This window comes from Mobula hypostoma, chromosome 11, assembly GCF_963921235.1.
Source record: "Mobula hypostoma chromosome 11, sMobHyp1.1, whole genome shotgun sequence".
Classification (NCBI taxonomy): Eukaryota; Metazoa; Chordata; class Chondrichthyes; order Myliobatiformes; family Myliobatidae; genus Mobula; species Mobula hypostoma.
Genome location: NC_086107.1, coordinates 55,546,172 through 55,568,896, shown reverse-complemented (window position 1 = coordinate 55,568,896; position 22,725 = coordinate 55,546,172). Strand labels below are relative to the sequence as shown.

At 43.0% G+C, this 22,725-nt stretch overlaps 1 protein-coding gene across 2 annotated transcripts in view; it reads right to left on the bottom strand.

Moving 5' to 3' along the window:
• The window catches only part of LOC134354292 (tetraspanin-32-like), a 71,293-nt gene extending 54,354 nt beyond the window's left edge, over positions 1-16,939 (bottom strand). Inside the window, exons 1-2 of one of the 2 annotated variants that reach the window (XM_063063220.1) lie at positions 16,724-16,939; positions 13,045-13,159 (exon numbers count right to left, since the gene is read on the bottom strand). In XM_063063220.1, coding sequence (XP_062919290.1) covers positions 13,045-13,159; positions 16,724-16,789 — 181 coding nt within the window. In that variant the 5' untranslated portion in view covers positions 16,790-16,939. The remainder of the gene's footprint in view (positions 1-13,044; positions 13,160-16,723) is intronic. The other variant, XM_063063219.1, reaches the window with a different exon arrangement.
• Positions 16,940-22,725: the final 5,786 nt, after the last annotated feature.

Genomic DNA, 22,725 nt, shown 5'->3' with positions numbered 1-22,725 from the left:
CATGGCTTCCTCTACTGTAAAGATGAAGCCACATTCAGGTTGGAGGAACAACACCTTGTATTCCGTCTGGGTAGCCTCCAACCTGATGGCATGAACACTGACTTCTCTAACTTCCGTTAATGCCCCACCTCCCCCTCGTACCCCATCCGTTATTTATTTATTATGTATGTATTCTTTTTCTCTCTCTCCTTTTTCTCCCTCTGTCCCTCTCACTATACCCCTTGCCCATCCTCTGGGCTTCCCCCCCTCCCCTTTTCTTTCTCTCTAGGCCTCCTGTCCCATGATCATCTCATATCCCTTTTGCCAATTAACTGTCCATCTCTCCCCCTCCTGTCTTCTCCTATCATTTTGGATCTCCCCCTCCCCCCTTTCAAATCTCTTACTAGCTCTTCTTTCAGTTAGTCCTGATGAAGGGTCTCGGCCCGAAACGTCGACTGTACCTCTTCCTAGAGATGCTGCCTGGCCTGCTGCGTTCACCAGCAAGTTTTATGTGTGTTGCGGCGAGAAAGTGTTTTGTTCCAAAAGAAAAGGAAATAATACCAAAGAAGGTGACGATAAGAGGTAACAAATGATTTAAAAAAAGAAAAAAAAACAGCAGTTGGAGTGACTTACTGGCTTGCTAACAATTTCATAGAGAGAGAGAGAGAGAGAAAGAATCAGGAAATAAGAAAAACATGTTAACCATTAACATAATCCAATTTTCAAGTACAGTCAGTACATTGGCTAAACTAGAAAGGAAATTAGAAATAATTAGTTTCCCAGTGCATAACAACATCAAAAATCTCAACAAGTGTAGATTTCACTGAGTTATAACTCCTTGAGTAAAGTAATCTCAGGCTAACTTTGGAGGTTCAGGATGGTAATAAAAATGGGCAAGGAGGCATATAGAGTTGCTAGGAGTAACAGTAAAACTGAGACAAACTGAAAGAGTTTTTGGAAACAGTAACGAACTAAAATTGACAAAGGGAAGATAATTAATAAGAAATTAAAAACTGAGGTTGTAAGAACATCTGTAGCTATATAAAGAGGACACCAGTGGCAAAATGGATTGAGAGTCCCGTAGTGACAAGAGGGGAGAAATTATAAGGGGGAATTAACAACTGAATGAAACATTAAACAAATATGTTGTACCGGTAGTCAAGACAAAATATATCAAAAAATGTAACAAAGCAACATACACAAAATGTCAGAGGAATTGATGTGTGGCTTTATATTTCCAGCATCTGCAGACTGTGTTTATAAATATAACAATGCAGGGGAAGCCAAAGGCGTAGTGACAATAAGAGACAAATTCAGTAACAGAGAAAGAGAAAATGCTGGAGAAACTAAAGAAATTAAAACAGGACAGATCTTCCTGACCTGACAGCCTGAACCCCACAGATCTAAGAGGATAGACAGGAGAAAAGGCTGGTACGTAAGAGCATTCTTCTAAAGTTCCCTGGATTTAGGAACAGTCACATCAAAATGGACAATGGCAAAATTAACAAGTTTATTTTTTTAAATGACTAAGAGAAAATAAGGAACAGTAGATCAATTAGTCTGCCATCTGTTTGACAGCAATATGCTAAACCAATTGAGTAAAAATGCAGTAATAGGACTTACAAGATTATAACATTATTAAATTCACACAATATCTTCATTAATAAAAATTGATATATATATGATAGTTTTGTGAAGATACAGCTAGCAGGGAGGAGAAAGTGGAACTAGTAGACATGGCTTATCTGGGACATCCAAAGGCATCTGATAAAGCATCACAAAAAAGGTTAAAACTTAAATTGAGAGTTCATGCAATTAGGAGTAGTTTGCCAGAAAAGAGAAAGGTTAGATCAAAGCATACTGTACTATTGAACGGGTCATTTTTAGATTGTCACACTGTTATTGTTGGGAGTCTCAGGAGTCAGCCTTGGGCCCTCAGTTAATCAGAATTTATATTAATGACACGTGAAATGTCAGAGGAAAGAATCCAAGTTTGTTAATGACACGTTAACAAAGTTTGTTAATTGCAGCTTCAGGACACAAGAGTTTGCTGAGCTATTCTTCCTGTCTTGCCTGGCCACCAAATTAGAAGTCCTAGGGTATTTGGCCAGCTTTTCCTCCACTTCTTATCACTGTCAGTGTAAACTGTGGGAAGTGTACTTATCCCTGCCACCCTCTTACATGAGAAACAGAAACAGTGATAAGGCATGCAGCCCATCGAGCCTGTTCTGCCACATTAAACCACCGATGATCTTCTACCTCAATGCCAATTTCCTGCAAAATTCCAAGATCCCTTTATTCCTTTTATATTGAGAACCTATCACTCTATTTTGAATGAAGACAATAACAGGGATCCAAAGTTGAGAATTTTATAGATTTGCCACTCTCCAAGTGCAGAAGTTTCTCCTCACTTCTGTTTTATATAAACTCCCTGTAAATGTAACCCTTGGTCCAGACTTAGTTGATGGGGAAAACATTCTCCCAGTATCTACTCTATTGTAAATTTCAAAGAGATTTCCTCCTGCTGTTCTAAACTCTGGGGAATACAGGCCTTGAATACTCAACCTGTCCTTGTACAGCAAACCTACACCCTGAATGAAGGGTCTCAGCCCGAAACATCAATTGTTTACTCTTTTCTGTAGATAGTTCCTGGCCTGCTGAGTTCCTCCAGCATTTTGCATGTGTTGCCAAACCCCTGGAACTAGTCTAGTAAATCTTCACTGCATTCTATGCTAAGCACATCCTTTCCTCGGTAAGGAGCATTAGATGGTGGTCTATAAGACATAGGAGCAGAATTAGGCCATTTGGCCCACCAAGTGTGCTCTGCTATCCCATCACAGCTGACTTATCATCCCTCTAAACCCCATTCTCCTAGCTCCTACCCATTACCACACTATCCAAGAACTATCAACCTCTGCTTTAAATACATCCAATGACTTGTCCTCCACAGCGATCTGAGGTAATGCCATAGTAAGTAGACCGAAAGGTACGCAGTATTCCAAGTCTAACCCAGGCCTTATGCAAATGCAGAAACACTTCCTTATTCCTAGGTTCAAATCCTCTCATAATATAGATCAAAATATCATATGTCTCTAAATGATTATTGACCTTGCGCATTGGGTTTCTGTGGCTTGTGCACAAACACTTGGATCACTTTGAAAATCTACACCGCCTAATCCCTTCCCATTTACATTTATAAATACTATTCCCTTCTGTTCTGTACAGCAAAGTAAATTTCCATTTTATCCTCCATCACCATGTTTTCACCCACTTACTTGGCTTGTCAATTTCCTCTTGAAACCTCCTTAAGTTTTCCTTCCTGCTTATAATCCTACATCCTTTAGTATTCTTATCAATTTGGAACTACAATATTTGTTTCCCTTAATACCCTGACTTCTCAGTGCCTGGCCCAGGAGAAGCCATGAGCAGTAACTTGAAAGAGTGATCGGACACACAGTCTGGGTGAGGCTATGAGCAGTAGTCAGACACATGGCCTGCAAGAGGCTGTGCGAAAAGGTTTAGTTATTTGTTGTGTTTGGTACAAGTAGCATGTATAATATATAAACCACAGTTGCATGTTTCTGCGCCTCAGTTTGGTCTAAGAAATTATTCTATAAATTAGTATGGTATTTCACTGAGGAGAAGTTTTTCACCTAGCTAAGTCCAGCATTATCAGTATCATTATGTCCTCATTGTCCACGGGAATGGTACCGGAGAACTGGAGGGAGGCGAATGAAAATCCCTTACTCACTCTTCCTTCAGTTAGTTCTGACGAAGGGTCTCGGCCTGAAACGTCGACTGCACCTCTTCCTACAGATGCTGCTTGGCCTGCTGCGTTCACCAGCAACTTTGATGTGTGTTGCTTGAATTTCCAGCATCTGCAGAATTCCTGTTGGAGGCGAATGTTGTTCCCTTGTTTGAAAAAGGTAGTAGGAATAGTCCGGATAATTATAGACCAGTGAGCCTTACATCTGTGGTGGGAAAGCTGTTGGAAAAGATTCTTAGAAATAGGATAATGGGCATTTAGAGAATCATGGTCTGATCAGGGACAGTCAGCAAGGCTTTGTGAAGGGCAGATCGTGTCTAACAAGCCTGATAGAGTTCTTTGAGGAGGTGACCAGGCATATAGATCACGGTAGTGTAGTAGATGTGATCTACATAGATTTTAGGTAAGGCATTTGACAAGGTTCCACACAGTAGGCTTATTCAGAAAGTCAGAAGGCATGGGATCCAGGGAAGTTTGGCCAGGTGGATTCAGGATTGGCTTGCCTGCAGAAGGCAGAGGGTCATGCTGGAGGGAGTACATTCGGATTGGAGGGTTGTGACTAGTGGTGTCCCACAGGGATTGGTTCTGGGACCTCTACTTTTTGTGATTTTTATTAACGACCTGGATGTGGGGATAGAAGGGTGGGTTGGCAAGTTTGAAGACACCACAAAGGTTGGTGGTGTTGCAGATAGTGTAGAGGATTGTTGAAGATTGTAGAGAGACGTTGATAGGATGCAGGAGTGGCCTGAAGTCACCCACTGCTTATTAGGGAAAGTGAAGAGGTGATAGACAGGAGCTACAGGGAGCTAGTCATCCCTAGGCTACAGAGGTCAGAAAACTGGGTCACTGTCAAGAGAGGGGAGGGAAATGCCCGGATAGTGGAGAGCACACCTGTGGCTGTCCCCCTCAGCAATATCTTGTTCTGGATGCTGTTGAGGGGGTTGACCTGACAGGGGACGTCCACGGTGACTGGGTCTCTGGCACTGAGCCTGGCACTGTTGTGCAGGAGAGAAGGAGGGAGAAGAGGAATGCGGTAGTCGTAGGGGATTCCATGGTCAGGGGAATGGGCAGGAGATTCTGTGAGCCTGGTAGAGTTACCCACATGGTGTGTTGCCTCCCAGGTGCCAGGGTACGGAGTGTCTCGGATCGGGTCCTGAATATTCTGAAGGGGGAGGGTGAGCAGCCGGTTGTCTTGGTACATGTTGGTACCAATGACATAGATAGGACAAAAGAGGAGATCCTGAAGAGAGATTTCCAGGAGTTAGGAAGGAAGCTGAGAAGCAGGACCTCCAGGGTAGTAATCTCAGGATTGCTACCTGTGCCACATGCTAGCGAGGGCAAGGATAGTAGGATCAGGCAGATGAATGCGTGGCTGAGAGACTGGTGTAGGGGGCAGGGCTTCAGATTTTTGGATAATTGGGATCTCTTCTGGGGGAAGTATGACCTGTTCAAAAAGGACAGGCTACACCTGAACCCAAAGAGGACCAATATCCTGGCGGGAAAGTTTAATAGAGCTGTTAGGGAGGGTTTAAACTAATTTGGCAGGGGGATGGGAACCAGAATGACAGAGTGGAGGAAGGGGAAAACAGAAATAAATCTAAGATAGTGAGCAGTAAAGATGTCAGGAAAGACAGGCAGGTGATGGGGCAAATTTGTAGCCATTGGGATGAGTTGCAGTGCAATAAAGTTGCAGTGAAATCAAAGCGAAAAGTACCAAATACTGGTCTTAAGATGTTGTACTTAAATGCACGCAGCATAAGGAATAAGGTGGATGATCTTGTCGTACAGCTACAGATTGGCAGGTATGATATTGTGGCCATCACTGAGACGTGGCTAAAGGATGCATGTCTCTGGGAGCTGAACGTCCAAGGATACACGGTGTATCGGAAGGATAGGAAGGTAGGCAGAGGGGGAGGCGTGGCTTTATTGGTAAGAAATGATATTAAATCATTAGAAAGAGGTGATATACCTCTTTATGGGTTGAGCTAAGAAATAGCCAGGGTAAAAGGACCCTGATGGCAGTTACTTATAGGCCTCCAAACAGCTGCAGGAATGTGGACTACAAATTACAATTGGAAATAGAAAAGGCTTGTCAGAAGGGCAGTGTTATGATAATTGTGGGGGATTTTAACATGCGAGTGGATTGGGAAAATCAGGTCGGCACTGGAACTCAAGAGAGAGAATTTGTATAATGTCTGCGAGATGGCTTTTTAGAACAGCTTGTTGTTGAGCCCACTAGGGGATCGGCTGTACTGGATTGGGTATTGTGTAATGAACCGGAGGTGATTAGAGAGATTGAGGTGAAGGAACCCTTAGGAGACAGTGATCATAACATGATTGAGTTCACTGTGAAATTAGAAAAAGAGAAGCCGAAATCTGATGTGTCGGTATTTCAGTGGAGTAAAGGAAATTACAGTGGCATGAGAGAGGAACTGGCCAAAGTTGACTGGAAAGGGACACTGGTGGGAAAGACGGCAGAGCAGCAGTGGCTGGAGTTTATGCGAGAAGTGAGGAAGGTGCAAGATGGGTATATTCCAAAAAAGAAGAAATTTTCGAGTGGAAAAAGGATGCAACCGTGGTTGACAAGAGAAGTCAAAGCCAAAGTTAAAGCAAAGGAGATGGCATACAAGGAAGCAAAAATTAGTGGGAAGACAGAGGATTGGGAAGTTTTTAAAACCTTACAGAAGGAAACCAAGAAGGTCATTAAGAGGGAAAAGATTAACTATGAAAGGAAGCTAGCAAATAATATCAAAGAGGATACTAAAAGCTTTTTCAAGTATATAAAGAGTAAAAGACAGGTGAGAGTAAATATAGGACCGATAGAAAATGATGCTGGAGAAATTGTAATGGGAGATAAGGAGATGGCAGAGGAACTGAACGAGTATTTTGCATCAGTCTTCACTGAGGAAGACATCAGCAGTATACCGGACACTCAAGGGTGGCAAGGAAGAGAAGTGTGCGCAGTCACAATTACGACAGAGAAAGTACTCAGGAAGCTGAATAGTCTAAAGGTAGATAAATCTCCCGGACCAGATGGAATGCACCCGCGTGTTCTGAAGGAAGTAGCTGTGGAGATTGCGGAGGCATTAGCGATGATCTTTCAAAAGTTGATAGATTCTGGCATGGTTCCGGCTGACTGGAAGATTGCAAATGTCACTCCGCTATTTAAGAAGGGGGCAAGGAAGCAAAAAGGAAATTATAGACCTGTTAGCTTGACATCAGTGGTTGGGAAGTTGTTGGAGTCGATTGTCAAGGATGAGGTTACAGAGTACCTGGAGGCATATGACAAGATAGGCAGAACTCAGCATGGGTTCCTTAAAGGAAAATCCTGCCTGACAAACCTATTACAATTTTTTGAGGAAATTACCAGTAGGCCAGACAAGGGAGATGTAGTGGATGTTGTATATTTGGATTTTCAGAAGGCCTCTGACAAGGTGCCACACATGAGGCTACTTAACAAGATAAGATCCCATGGAATTACGGGAAAGTCACATACGTGGATAGAGCGTTGGCTGATTGGCAGGAAACAGAGTGGGAATAAAGGGATCCTATTCTGGTTGGCTGCCGGTTACCAGTTGAGGCTCTATAAGGCGCTGGTGAGACCTCACTTGGAGTACTGTGGACAGTTTTGGTCTCCTTATTTAAGAAAGGATGTGCTGACGTTGGAGAGGGTACAGAGAAGATTCACTAGAATGATTCCGGGAATGAGAGGGTTAACATATGAGGAACGTTTGTCCACTCTTGGACTATATTCCTTGGAGTTTAGAAGAATGAGGAGGGACCTCATAGAAACATTTCGAATGTTGAAAGGCATGGACAGTGTGGATGTGGCAAAGTTGTTTCCCATGATGGGGGAGTCTAGTACAAGAGAGCATGACTTAAGGATTGAAGGGCGCCCATTCAGAACAGAAATGTGAAGAAATTTTTTTAGTCAGAGGGTGGTGAATCTATGGAATTTGTTGCCACGGGCGGCAGTGGAGGCCAGGTTATTGGGTGTATCTAAGGCAGAGATTGATAGGTATCTGAGTAGCCAGGGCATCAAATGTTATGGTGAGAAGGCGGGGGAGTGGGACTACATGGGAGAATGGATCAGCTCATGATAAAATGGCGGAGCAGACTCGATGGGCCGAATGACCGACTTCTGCTCCTTTGTCTTATGGAGAAGTGGCAGATGGAGTTCAACCCAGAGAAGTGTGATGTGGTACACTTTGGAAGGACAAACTCCAAGGCAGAGTACAAAGTAAATGGCAGGATACTTGGGTAGTGTGGAGGAGCAGAGGGATCTGGGGGTACATGTCCACAGATCCCTGAAAGTTGCCTCACAGGTAGGGTCATTAAGAAAGCTTATGAGGTGTTAGCTTTCATAAGTCGAGGGACAGAGTTTAAGAGTAGCGAGGTAATGATGCAGCTCTATAAAACTCTGGTTAGGCCACACTTGGAGTACTGTGTCCATTTTTGGTCACCTCACTATAGGAAGGATGTGGAAGCATTGGAAAGGGTACGGAGGAGATTTACCAGGATGCTGCCTGGTTTAGAGAGTATGCATTATGATCAGAGATTAAGGGAGCTAGGGCTTTACTCTTTGGAGAGAAGGAGGATGAGAGGAGACATGATAGAGGTATACAAGATATTAAGAGGAATAGATAGAGTGGATAGCCAGCGTCTCTTCCCCAGGGCACCACTGCTCAATACAAGAGGACATGGCTTTAATGTAAGGGGCGGGAAGTTCAAGGGGAATATTAGAGAAAGGTTTTTTACTCAGAGAGTGGTTGGTGCCTGGAATACTCTGCCCGAGTCAGTAGTGGAGGCAGATACACCAGTGAAATTTAAGAGACTACTAGACAGGTATATGGAGGAATTTAAGGTGGGGGTTATGTGGGAGGCAGGGTTTGAGGGTCGGCCCAACATTGTGGGCCAAAGGGCCTGTACTGTGCTGTACTATTCTATGTTTTATTACAAAGTACAAAGGATGCACCTTCCATCGTTTTTACTGTATCTGGGAATACTTCTCTGACTGATTCAACATTAAAGTGTAAATACAATTGAGCTGGAAGCAGTTTGTTTGATTTTCCCAAGTTACTTTCATTGAGTGTAACTGATTCAATGGTTTGGTGTTATGATGAACAGAAAAAAATCACATCAGTTCTGTGGTGTGATGATGGGCATTTTCACCAAATTATACTAAGGCTGCTAACATGGGTAGCAGGTACCTTTCAGTTTGTCTGCAATGCAACAATTTTATTTCATGTGCTACAGCCAAACAAAATTTATACCCAAAAACTACATTAAACAACAAAATTCATCTCTGGAACTTTTCTGGCCAGACCCATTCCACTGTCACTTCATTACAACCATATGAAGAACTTAAATTACCAAGGCAATTGGTATAAAATAATATGTTTTCCATTTCAGGTACTTTCAAAATCAAACACTGCAGAGCAGCAGTGTAGCAAAATGCAGAGTACAGCTCCATTAGCCACACCATACATTAGCCACAGAATATACTGCTCCCTCATCTCCTACTCCCCGAGAGATGTAATAAAATTAAATGCAAAACTTTCCCGAACAAGTCATCACAACTTCAACCTTTGAATACACATCTTCATTGCATGCTGGTAATAAATTATCATTTCCAACAAATCCATCCAGATACCTTTCTGAGTAAATCATACTTTTCATTTATACAATACTTTTTAAACACACAAATATGGAAAAATAATTTACCCTCATGTATCATCCTTACTCTTACTACCAAAGTTTACGATCTTAATTTATCAGTATTGTTTCTTACTTGACAAGACAATGACCAATTACAAATCTTTTGATATCTTCCTGTACTTTTTCAGCTCCCTTCTACATTAGCAGCATGCCCCAATTTAGTATCTCCAAAAAAAATTTTGAAAATCTACTTCCAATTTTCAGGTCCAAATCATTGGTGAATAGAAGTGATCAGATCCTTGTAGGACATACAACCCACGATGAGGCAGTCTGTCATTAAAAACACGAGACAGCCTGCAGAGATGCTGGAGATACAAAGCGAGAGAGACACACACACACACACACACACACACACAGTGCTGGAGGAACTCAGCAGGTCAGGCAGCATCCACAGAAAAGAGTAAACAGTTGATGTTTCAGGCTGAGACCCTTCATCAGAAATTCTGTTCTCTGTGTTCTGTTTTGTGCAAGTTAGCTTTTCATGCTCTATCTTGCCTCTTATACCCTACATTCTGATAATCATTGTTTTATTATCCAATAACATTATAGAAGGCTTTGGACATCTCTGCGTATTATAGATGGAAATCCCAGTTACAATGCAAGTTTTTGATATTGTAAATATCCCAAATTAGCTAGTAAGATTATCTTCAAAAATAGGGAGGAGCAGCAACACCGTATGATAGGATGGGGAGCAACATGGAGGGGAGAATTTGGGATCTGCGTATACTGATGTAGGAAAGCTGAGATCCATGATCTGAGTTCTACATTCCTCCAGTTCAAGTTTCTTGTACATACACCACAGTCCTTATCCATCACTTTCATGATTATGCAAACATGAGGAAATCTGCAGATGCTGGAATTTCAAGCAACACACATAAAAGTTGCTGGTGAATGCAGCAGGCCAGGCAACATCTCTGGGAAGAGGTACAGTCGACGTTTTGGGCCAAGACCCTTCGTCAGGACTAACTGAAAGAAGAGCTAGTAAGAGATTTGAAAGTTGGAGGGGGAGGGGGAGGGGGAGATCCAAAATGATAGTAGAAGATAGGAGAGGGAGGGATGGAGCCAGGAGCTGGACAATTGATTGGCAAAAGGGATACGAGAGCCTCTCGTCCCATGATTCTCTCATATCCCTTTTGTCAATCACCTGTCCAGCTCTTGGCTCCATCCCTCCCCCTCCTGTCTTCTATCATTTTGGATCTCCCCCTCCCCCTCTCTAATCTCTTACTACCTCTTCTCTCAATTAGTCCTGACGAAGGGTCTCGGCCTGAAACGTCGACTGTACCTCTTCATACAGATGCTGCCTGGTCTGCTGCATTCACCAGCAACTTTTATGTGTGTTACTTCCATGATTATATTCACATTTCTCTGTTCCTTCACACCTGTCCTTTAAATCACATTACTTTAATCAAACTTTTACTTGCCTTCCTGGTATTTCCATCCTTTTATCAGTGTTGATTTTTTTTTTCCCCATTTGGCAGTGTATAACCTATCTGGGGTGGTATTTGTGTTCAAGCTCTTCAAAAAACACAAGTTATTGATATGTCAAACTGTTAACAGCAGAGGCAGAAGTTTTTCATTCTAGCTAGATATGGGATACAGTTAAGTGACGGTTCAGTTAGCAAACTAGCAGTCAGTCAGTGTTCTAGATTATCAATCCAGACACAGGAGTTTGAATCCCATCACAGGAGCTAGGGATTTTAAATATAATGAAGCAAAATCTGAGTTAATATGGTCCACGGTAGCCATGAAGCAACTTATTTACTGCAAAAATCCATTTAACCCATTAATATACTTCAGCAAAGGAAATATTATTAAGGATGAGGTTTCAGGGTACTTGCAGACATGATAAAATAGGTCGAAGTCAGCATGGTTTCCTTAAGGGGAAATCTGGCCAGACAAATCTGTCGGAATTCTTTGAGGAAACAACAGTCAAGAGAGACAAAGGGGACTCGGTGGATGTTGTTTACTTGGATTTTCAGAAAACCCTTGATAAGGTGTCGCACATGAGGTTGCTTAGCAAGAGCCCATGGTATTACAGGAAAGATACCACCATGGATAGAAGATTGGCTGATTGGCAGGAGGCAAAGAGTGGGGGATAAAGGGTGCCTGTTCTTATTGGCTGCTGGTGACTAGTGGCGTTCCACAAGGGTCGCTGTTGGGACCGCCTCCTTTCACATTATATGTCAATAATTTGGACAATTGAATTGATGGCTTTGTGGTCAAATTTGCGGGCGATACAAAGATAGGTGGAGGGGCAGGTAGTGTTGAGGAAGCAGGGAGTCTGCAGAAGGACAGAGTGATTAGGAGAATGAGCAAGGAAGTGGCAGATGGAATACAGTGTTGGAAAGAATATGGTTATGCATTTTGGTAGAAGGAATAAAGCATAGATTATTATTTAAATTCTGAAATCAGAGGTGCAAAGTGACTTGGGAGTTCTCATGCAAGTTTCCCTAAAAGTTAACTTGCAGGTTGAATTGGTGGGAAGGAAGGCAAATACAGTGTTAGCAATAATTTCGAGGACTGGAATATAAAGCAAGGATGTAATGTTGAGGCTTTATAAGGCATTAGGCATACCATACTTGGAGTATTGTGAGTAGTTTTGACCTCCGTATCTAAGAAAAGATGTGCTGGCATTGGAGAGGGTCCAGAGGAGGCTGACAGGAATGATCCCAGGAATGAAAGGGTTAATGTATGAGGAGTGTTTGATGGCTCTGGACCTGTACTTGCTGGAGCTTAGAAGAATGAGGGGAAGTCCCATTGAAACCTATCAAATATTGAAAGGCCAGGATAGTGTGAACATACGGATGTTTCCTATAGTGGGGGAGTGTAAGGCCAGAGAGCATAGCCTCAGAATACCAAGATGTCCTTTTAACACAGAGATTAGGAGGAATTTCTTTAGCCAGAGGGTGGTGAATCTGTGGAATTCATTGCCACAGACAGCTATGGAGGCTGCCATTGGGTATATTTAAAGCAGAGACTTATAGGTTCTTGATTAATAAGGGTGTCAAAGATCTGGGGAGAAGGTAGGAGAATGGGGCTGAGTGGTATAATAAATCAGCCATGATGGAATGGCAGAGCAGACTCAATGGGCTAAGTGGCTAATTCTGCTTCTGTGTCTTATCGTCTTATGATCTATGCTACCTTTGCATACCCTGGTCTAAATCTGGGCCTGGGCGATTTAGAATGGGGAATGCATGCCAGATTTGCCTGAAATTCCTATATTCCATGAATAAATAAATGTAAACAATGTAACTTTCTAAAGACAGTATCTGTTCCTATCCAGTGTAATCCAATATATGTTGTACCAAATCACAGTCAATATCCATAGTGATTCATATCACAATGCACACTGGACCTTCAACTCAATTCTCATTTTAGGTATAATTTAACTTCTATCGAGAATGAATAATTAAATAGATTAAATAATAAAGTTGTTGCAGTCACATTATTTTAATAATATTCTGTTATATAAAAGTCCTGTCAGAAAACTGTGCTACATTAGCAGGACATGTATTCAATAGGACTGAAGAAAGGTCTTTTTTCAGTATATCAATTTCTCACCTGTCTGCATGCAAACTTACCTAGATCATGCATTTTAGCATATTGGTTTGATTCAATTGTGACATTGCGGATAACATAAAGTTTGTCATTGAAGCAGGTCCATAAGGTAACTGCAGCAACTGCAACTCCAAGGAGCTGGTACAAAACACAACAGGGAAAGTAATCAGATGCAAGGGTGTAGACTGAGCAAAACTGTTCTTTACAAGACAGGAATGATGATAAAGTAAACATTTTATTGAATCTTTGTTTCACTCCACTCCAATGCTTCTCCCCATCGAAATTCTAGATCACTAAACTATTCCTTTATCTGCTGCCATAAAAATTGGTGCTTTCTCCTCCAGATTTTTTTTTCTTGCTACATTTTCTGACAACTATTTGGTCTTCTTTTCACTTAATCGTCAACAAATCAGCTACAAGTCTGACTCTGGCTTAAATGTGAACTACTGAAAATAACTTGGACCAAGAAATTATGGCCAATGAAACTGTAATCTTCAAGTTGCCCAAAGAGAATCGAAGTTAACTGTTACAGAGTCTTATGCCACTGTGTCCATGTTGTCCATCAAGTACCTATCTCCACTAGTCCCAGTTAAAGAAAAAGAAAGCAACACACATAAAAGTTGCTGGTGAACGCAGCAGGCCAGGCAGCATCTCTAGGAAGAGGGGCAGTCGACGTTTCAGGCCGAGACCCTTCGTCAGGACTAACTGAAGGAAGAGTGAGTAAGGGATTTGAAAGCTGGAGGGGGAGGGGGAGATCCAAAATGATAGGAGAAGACAGGAGGGGGAGGGATGGAGCCAAGAGCTGGACAGGTGATAGGCAAAAGGGATAAGAGAGGATCATGGGACAGGAGGTCTGGGAAGAAAGACAAGGGGGGGGATCCCAGAGTATGGGCAAGGGGTATATTCAGAGGGACAGAGGGAGAAAAAGGAGAGTGAGAGAAAGAATGTGTGTATAAAAATAAGTAACAGATGGGGTACGAGGGGGAGGTGGGGCATTAGTGGAAGTTAGAGAAGTCGATGTTCATGCCATCAGGTTGGAGGCTACCCAGACGGAATATAAAGTGTTGTTCCTCCAACCTGAGTGTGGCTTCATCTTTACAGTAGAGGAGGCTGTGGATAGACATGTCAGAATGGGAAAAAAAAAGAAAAAGAAAGATTAGTTTTATTCATCTCACATACATTGAAACGTGTTATTTGGGTCTGAAAATGTACTGGGGTAGCCCACAAGTGTTGCCATGCTTCTGGCACTAACGTACCATGCCCGTAACGTACTGACCCTAACCTGTACATCTTTGGAATGTGGGAGGAATCCTGAGCACCCAGAGGAAATCGATGTGGTTAGAGGAAGAATGTACAAAGCCCTCGCGAACAGCGTCAGGAATTAAACCACGATAAGGCACTGCGCTAAACACTACACTACCGTACCACTTGGCCCATAACCTCCTATACTTTGGCAGTTCAAGTGCTTGTCCAGGTGCTGCTTAAATGTTGCAAGAGCCTCTGCTTCAGGCAGTGTGTTCCAGAATCCAACCACACTCTGAATGAAAACATTCCTAAGGAGCAGTCCTTGTCGGAAAGGTGGGATTTTGGTGCAATGTGTGTGGACTTGGATGCAACAACACTCAGCCTGCTTTTGTGGGAATTTTGAGATATTCTTGGCAAGGGTTGGGCTGTTTAATCCATTTCCATTTTCATGACATTGAAAGATAAGCTAAGTGGACAGAATAGTAATGGAATTTGTCTGATAACAAAGAGAAATTTGTAGGCTGGGCTCTTGTTCCCAGTTGGTTAACAGCTACTGAAAGGGATCTTTCCAAAAAGTATAATTCTGCAGGTTGGTCAGCAAGGACTTCCATTTCCAATGAACAGACAGCAAGCAACAATGAGCAAGTACAGATTGTGGTTGTAATTAACTATTGATAATTCTGGATGCAATATTTAAAATATTTCAATTCTACTCTTATTAGGCATGGGGCCAGGAACATAAAGCAATCTGATACTAAACTGAAGGTCTATTGGAGAGACCAAGATAGATTTTGTCCATACTGTTGATTACTGCCATCTACACGAATCCCATTTGCTTGAATTAGTTCCATATCTTTTTATGTCTTGCTTATTAAATGCCTATTTGTCTGTCTAAGTAGCTCTTAAATGTTATGATTGTATCTGATCCCAGCATCTCTTCTGGCAGTTTGTTCCAGATATGAACCAGTCCTTCTTTTTACCTTTGCCCGCTTGTTTTTGATATCCTGATCATGAGAAAAAGACGAGCATGATATACCTTATCTGTGCTTCTAAGAGTCTTATACAAATCCATCGGGACATCCTTCCAGTCTTTGTTCCACGGAAAGCAAGCCCAGCCTGTCCAATTTTTCCCCATATCTTAAATCCACCAACTCAGGCAACATCCTGATGAATTGCCTCTGAATTCTCTCCACTATAATCACATCCTTCCTATAGTGCAGAGACCAGAACTCCACACAATACTCCAAGAACTGCCGAAGGAGTGCTTAATTAAGTTGCAAAGTAACAAGTTAACATATATGTATTATGTTCCTATCTGTGAAAACAAGCATGCCATTTGCCTTCTTCACCATCCTATCAACCTGCGTTGCGACTTTCAGGGAATAATAAACTTGGTTGCCTTGGCCGCACATATCATCAACTTGACTCTGAGACTCTAAATTGTATTAGACATCAAAGAAAGCAATCTAACGAAGGAAGTACTTAAATGTGGAGATTAGATTGAGTGGCTTGGTCAGTATAATGTGTTGCTTTTATAGTAAGTATGTGGCATGTGTTTAGCAATCTAGACCAAACAAGAGAAAAAAGAACAGTGTGAGGTGACAGAATGGCAAGTTCTGTTACAAACAAAAATAATGCTACCTACATTTGAGGAATTCAGCTTGTATTGAGTTTGAGAGAATACTGTGAGTCTGGGATGAAGATAAGTGTTGTTCTCAAGCTTGGGTTGGGTTCTTTATAGCAGTGCAGAAGGCTATAAATAGTCTGGTCAAAGAGGAACTAGGTTGGTGAATTATAGTAACAGGCTCAGTCAGGGTCAATCCTGTCAACTGAAGGCAAGTTTTTTTTTCTAAAGACTAGGTGGGTTGCAATGGAGTAGAGGCTTTAATCTTCTTCCTGGTAGTGTGTTGCCCAAAATTAAAAGTAACCCTTCTTTCATCTGGTGAGTTCATAAATGGGGGACAAGCTGATATTACTGTCATGTCCCCCTTCAGTTTAAGGACGAGTAGGCACCAGGAAGTGATTGCCACCTATGGCGCTACTCACGGTCAAAGAACCCTTGTATTCATAAACTCCCACTGGTAACACCCTAAGGGGAGGGTCCGAGGGGCTGATGTGGGGAGTGGGGAGGTCGAAGGTCTTAAAAAACGGTAAGAATCTGAACCTTGCGAACAGACTTAACCCAACTTTTAAAAGCGTTTTAAAAACGATGCACATCACGAGTGTCCGTTTACTATTCCAGGACTTGCAGTATTCGCTAAGGAAATTGTACGTAAAAATAAACTAAATGTTAGTTTTTAAACTAAACATTATTTAAAGTAAAATAACGAACTTCAATATTAGTTGCTTTAGTCTCCCGCAGAAGGTTTTAAAAACATGAACCAGCATAGCACGAATGCGCTACTTCAGAATTAACCGGTTATTATTAATACTACCATTAATGATTTTTAAATTTACCATAACGATGAAGCTGATGCCCAGCAGCTGGTATGTTGTGGTTCTGATCAGACACCTGATCCCCATGTTTGTAACTATGTTCACTTTTCAAGTTACAAAAAGACGTGGGCTGTTCTTCGGCATCGTCAGTCAGCGACAATTCAACCTGATACAGATCAACTCGCTTCGGGCGCTCGGCACGGCTTTGCGTCTCTGTTTTTGGGCGTGACTTTTATGCCGATAGTCAACTGAGAGCAACTATAAATGTAATTACGAATATTTATCTGCTTAACCATCTGTTGAAAGCTCTTGACGCGGTAATCCACATAAATGGGATCATCAAATGATAAATCGCATTTGTAAAATGTGGTCCTCAAATTGGCAAATTTAATAATCTCGTCAGATGTACGATGAACTACGGAAAAACATTGTTTTGGCACGGGGGATCCGTGTTGTTCTTGAACAAAGAAGTGGGAAATAGCTTGCAGTTGCATCAAATAATTTTGGGCTTCACCGAAAACAAAGGCGGGACGCATATAGAAACACGAACACAAGTCAGATGCAGTGTAGTAAGAAAAGGTTGGATGTACTGCTTTGTACTTTAGACCATAAGATACAGGAGCAGAATTAGGCCATTTGACCCATTGAGTCTGCTCCACCATTTCATCATGACTGATCCATTTTACCTCTCAGCCCCACTCTCCTGCATTCACCCTGCATTCCGTCATGCCCTGACTAATCAAGAATATATTAACCTCTGCCCTATATGTACCCAATGACTTGGCCTCCATGGCCACTTGTTCCACAGATTCACCACTCTCTGGCTCATGAAATTCCTCCCCATCTCCATTCTAAAAGACTACCCTTCTATTCTGAGGCTGTGTCCTCTGGTTCTAGACTCCCCCTTCATGGGGAACATTGTCTCCACATCACTTTACCGAGGTCTTTTGACATTCATTGAGTTTCAATAAGGTCACCCCTCATTTTTTTCTGAGTTCCACTGTGTAGAGGCCCAGAGCTATTAAACACTCCTCATATGACAAACCCTTCAATCCCAAAATCATTTCCATGAACCTCCCTTGAACCCTCTCCAATGTCAGCATATCCTTTCTTAGATAATGGACCCAAAACTGCTCACAGTACTCCAAGTGAGGCCTCATCAGTGTTTTATAAAGCCTCGACATTACATCCTTGCTTTTATATGCTAGTCCTTTTGAAATCAGTGCTAACATCGTATTTGCCTTCCTCAATTTGTAAATCAACCTTTAGGGAATCCTGTACGAGGACTCCCAAGTCTCTTTGCGCCTCAGATTTTTGAAAGTGTAAAGAGCTGGAAACAAATGAACAGCTAGCAGGAAAGGTAGTTTAAACAAAACATTTCTTTAGGGGATTTAAAGCAGAGAGAAGGTGAAGCAAAGTCAAGATGGTGCTAAACAGCGACTCCTTTGCTTGTACCTTGGGAAACAGCTCTATTTCTCTCTTTGAAATCTCTTTTTTTCCCTTTCAAGGTTCTTTTGAAGGCCCTGACCTGGAGTTACACTCTGATATCGGTTCTTTGTGGGAATGGGATCTGCTCTCAGGGCCTCACGACGGGCCACTTTTCGATATCCCAAGGACGCGGCCTGGAAGACTAGCTCACCTTCAGGGTGCCGGGTTTTTGTGGCTCCAGAGACAGGTTGATTCAGGGCCGGTGCCCCACACTGAGGCATCGTGGGAGAACACGGAACATCAGGAGCAGCAGGTTAGCTGCCGTGGGCTGTGTGTCCAGAGAGCTGAGCCCTGGGGCTGATTCTCTGGGTGCAGAGCTCGGAAAAAGCGATGCAACAGACTTTTAATATCATAAATCGGTGAGTCTCTCCTCTCGCTGTGAAACAGGGACACCTCTTTTTCCCTTATTAGCGTGAGAGAGAGCCTGTGGTACGTCAGATGAACGATTAGTCTTTGGGGTACTGCAAGTCTGTGTCTTTATTGATGCTTTGCTGCACGCTTGAGTGCTCGGTGGAGGGCGCCAATACTCTTTTGCTGGTGGGGGTTGTTGCCTTGCTGCTGCTTGTGCGTGGAAGGGGGGAGCTGGGGTGACAGATTCGGGGTTCTAACGTTTTAACTGTCGTTCATACTTTGGGGGTACTCCTCTGTTTTCATGGATGCTTGCGAAGAAAAAGAATTTCAGGACGTATATTGTATACATTTCTCTGACATTAAATGTACCTATTGAACCTATTGTTATTTGAAATAATTGATTCATTACAGGCTTTAGAGGCAACTGCCTCAACTCCAGCTCCTGGCTGTGTCAGGTTGAGAGTTTCGAGCCCCTGTGTGTAAATATCAGCACTAGGTCCTGGGTCAGTGATATGAATGTTATGATCCAAAACAGCACACTGATACCTCCACTTCCCCAGCAGGCTCAGTATGTTCCCGATGACTCGAACCAGTTATTACAGGTGCACTAGAAAGCATTCCACTTGCTCTAGCCAATACCACCAAAAAATTGCAGCGTCCTTTATACAGCCCAGGTCATCACACAAATCACCTTCCCCTCCATAGACTCTGTCCACTCTTCCTGCTGCCTTTGGAAAGCAGCAAACATAATGAAGAACCCCTCCCCTCCCCTCTCCCGTTATTCTCTGTTCTTCCCTTTCCCATCAAGCAGTAGATGCAAAATCTTGACAGCATGTATCACCAGACTCAGGGACAGCTTCTATCACACGGTTAATCGAACTCTTGAATAGACCTAAAGGGTGGTAAAGAATGACTCTTGATCTCTCCAGCTACCATACCTCATCGTAGCCAATGCACTTTATTTATCTATCAATACTGTATTTTTTTTGTAATTGTAACACTATATTCTGCAATCTGTTTTCCTTTTTAATATTTCTCTGTACTTACAGTGCCTATAAAAAGCATTCACCCTCCTTGGCAGTTTTTGTGTTTTATTGTTTTACAACACTGAATCACAGTGGATTTAATTTGGCTTTTTTGACACTGATCAACAGAAAAAAAGAGATCTGTTTTTGGAGACCTGTGTTCAGTCAAGGTGTTTCAACTGATTGTAGTAAAATATACTGATGTAGTAAAGGTCCATCTGCTGGTAAGTCAGAATCCTGGCAAAACCTACACCATGAAGACAAAAGAAAACTCTAAGCAACTCCATGAAAAAGTTATTGAAAAGCACAAGTCAGGAGATGGATTCAAGAAAGTTTCCAAGTCACTGAATATTCCATGGAGTATACTTGTCAACCATGAGGAATGGAAAGAATATGGCACAGCTGTAAATCTGCCTAGAGCAGGGTGTCCTCAAAAACTGAGTGACCGTGCAAGAAGGGGACTAGTGAGGGAGGCCACCAAGAGACCCATGACAACTCTGGAGGAGTTACAAGCTTCAGTGGCTGAGATGGGAGAGACTGTACATAGAACAACTGTTGCCCGGGTTCTTCACCAGTCGCAGCTTTATGGGAGAGTGACAAAGAGAAAGACACCATTGAAAAAACTCACATGAAATTTTAGCTGAGGTTTGCTAGAATGTGTGTGGGAGACTCTGAAATCAGCTGGAAGAAAGTTCAATGATCTGATGAAACCAAAAATCAAAAACACACCATCCCTACAGTGAAGCATGGTGGTAGCTACATTATGCTGTGGGGATGCTTCACTACAGCAGGCCCTGGTAGGCTTGTGAAGGTAGAAGGTAAAATAAAAACACAAAATTCTCTGCAGATGCTGAGGTCAAAGTAACATGCACAACACGCTGGAGGAACTCAGCAGGTCGGGCAGCATCCATGGAAATGAACAGTCAACGTTTTGGGCCGTGACCCTTTGTCAGGACTGAAGAGGGAGGGGGCAGAGGCCCTGTAAAGAAGGTGGGGGATGGTGGGAAGGAGAAGGCTGGTAGATTCCAGGTGAAAAACCAGTAAGGGGAAAGATCAAGGAGTGGGGGAGGGGAAGCAGGGAGGGGAAGCAGGGAGGGGATAGGCAGGAAAGGTGAAGAAGGAATAGGGGAAAACACAATGGGCAGTAGAAGGAGACGGAACCATGCAGGAGGTGATAGGCAGCTGGAGGAGGGGGCAGAATGAAACTGGGATGGGGGAAAGCAGGGGCAGGGAATTACCGGATGTTGGAGAATTCAATGTTCATGCCCAGGGGCTGGAGACTACCCAGGCAGTATATGAGGTGTTGCTCCTCCAACCTGAGTTTGGCCCCATCATGGCAGTAGGGAAGGTCATGTATGGACATATCTGAATGGGAATATGAAGCAGAGTTGAAGTGGGTGGCAACCGAGAGATCCTGTCTGTTGTGGCGGATGGAGCGGAGGTGCTCGATGAAGCAGTCCCCCAATCTGCGTCGGGTTTCGCCAATGTAGAGGAGGCTGCACTGGGAGCACCGGATGCAATAGATGACCCCAACAGACTCACAAGTGAAATGTTGCCTCACCTGGAAGGACTGTTTGGGGCCCTGAATGGTGGTGAGAGAGGAGGTGTAGGGACAGATGTAGCACTTACGCTTACAGGGATAAGTGCCGGGTGGGAGATCCATGGGGAGGGATGTGTGGAACAGGGAGTCACAGAGGGAACGATCCCTGCGGAAAGCGGAGAGGGATAGAGAGGGAAAGATGTGCTTAGTGGTGGGGTCCTATTGAAGGTGGCGGATGTTGCAAAGGATAATGTGCTGGATCCGGAGGCTGGTAGGGTGGTAGGTGAGGACAAGGGGAACTCTGTCCCTGTTGTGGTGACGGGAGGATGGGATGAGGGCTGAAGTGTGGGAAATGGAGGAGATGCGGGTGAGGGCATCATTGATGACGGCAGAAGGGAAACCACGATCCTTAAAGAAAGAGGACATTTGAGATGTCCGCAGGATAAGGTTTTCTGTAAATCCATTCTGACTCGGACCTATCCAGTTACTGCTATCCAAATGTGTCATAATTTCATCTTTTATAATTGACTCCAGCATCTTTCCCACCACTAACGTCACGCTAACCGGTCTATAATTCCCTGTTTTCTCTCTCCCTCCTTTCTTGAAAAGTGGGACAACATTAGCCACCCTCCAATCCACAGGAACTGATCCTGAATCTATAGAACATTGGAAAATGATTACCAATGCGTCCACGATTTCTAAAGCCACCTCCTTAAATACCCTGGGATGCAGACCATCAGGTCCCGGGGACTTATCAGCCTTCAGACCCTACAGTCTATCCAACACCATTTCCTGCCTAATGTAGATTACCTTCAGTTCATCCACTATTATATCTGGGAGATTGTTTGTGTCTTCCCTAGTGAAGACAGATCCAAAGCACCTGTTCAACTCATCTGCCACTTCCTTGTTCCCCATAATAAATTCCCCCATTTCTGTCTTCAAGGGCACAATTTTGGTCTTAACTATTTTTTTCCTTTTCACATACCTAAAGAAGCTTTTACTATCCTCCTTTATATTCTTGGCTAGTTTACCTTCATACCTCATTTTTTCTCCATGTATTACCTTTTTAGTTATCTTCTGTTGCTCTTTAAAAGTTTTCCAATCCTCCGGCTTCCCACTCATCTTTGCTATGTTATACTTCTTCTCTTTTATATTTATACTGTCCTTTACTTCCTTTGTCAGCCACAGCCTCCCCTTACTCCCCTTAGGATCTTTCTTCCTCTTTGGAATGAACTGATCCTGCATCTTCCGCATTAATCCCAGAAACACTTGCCATTGCTGTTCCACTGTCATCCCTGCTAGGGTATTGTTCCATTGAACTTTGGCCAGCTTCTCCCTCATAGCACCATAGTTCCCTTTGTTCAACTGTAATACTGACACTTCCGAGTTTCCCTTCTCCCCCTCAAATTGTAGATTAAAACTTATCATATTATGGTCACTACCTCCTAATGGCTCCTTTACCTCGAGGTCCCTGATCAAATCCGGTTCATTGCACAACACTAAATCTAGAATTGCCTTCTCTCTGGTAGGCTCCAGTACAAGCTGTTCTAAGAATCCATCTCGGATGGACTCCACAAACTCCCTTTCTTGGGGTCCAGTACCAACCTGTTTCTTCCAGT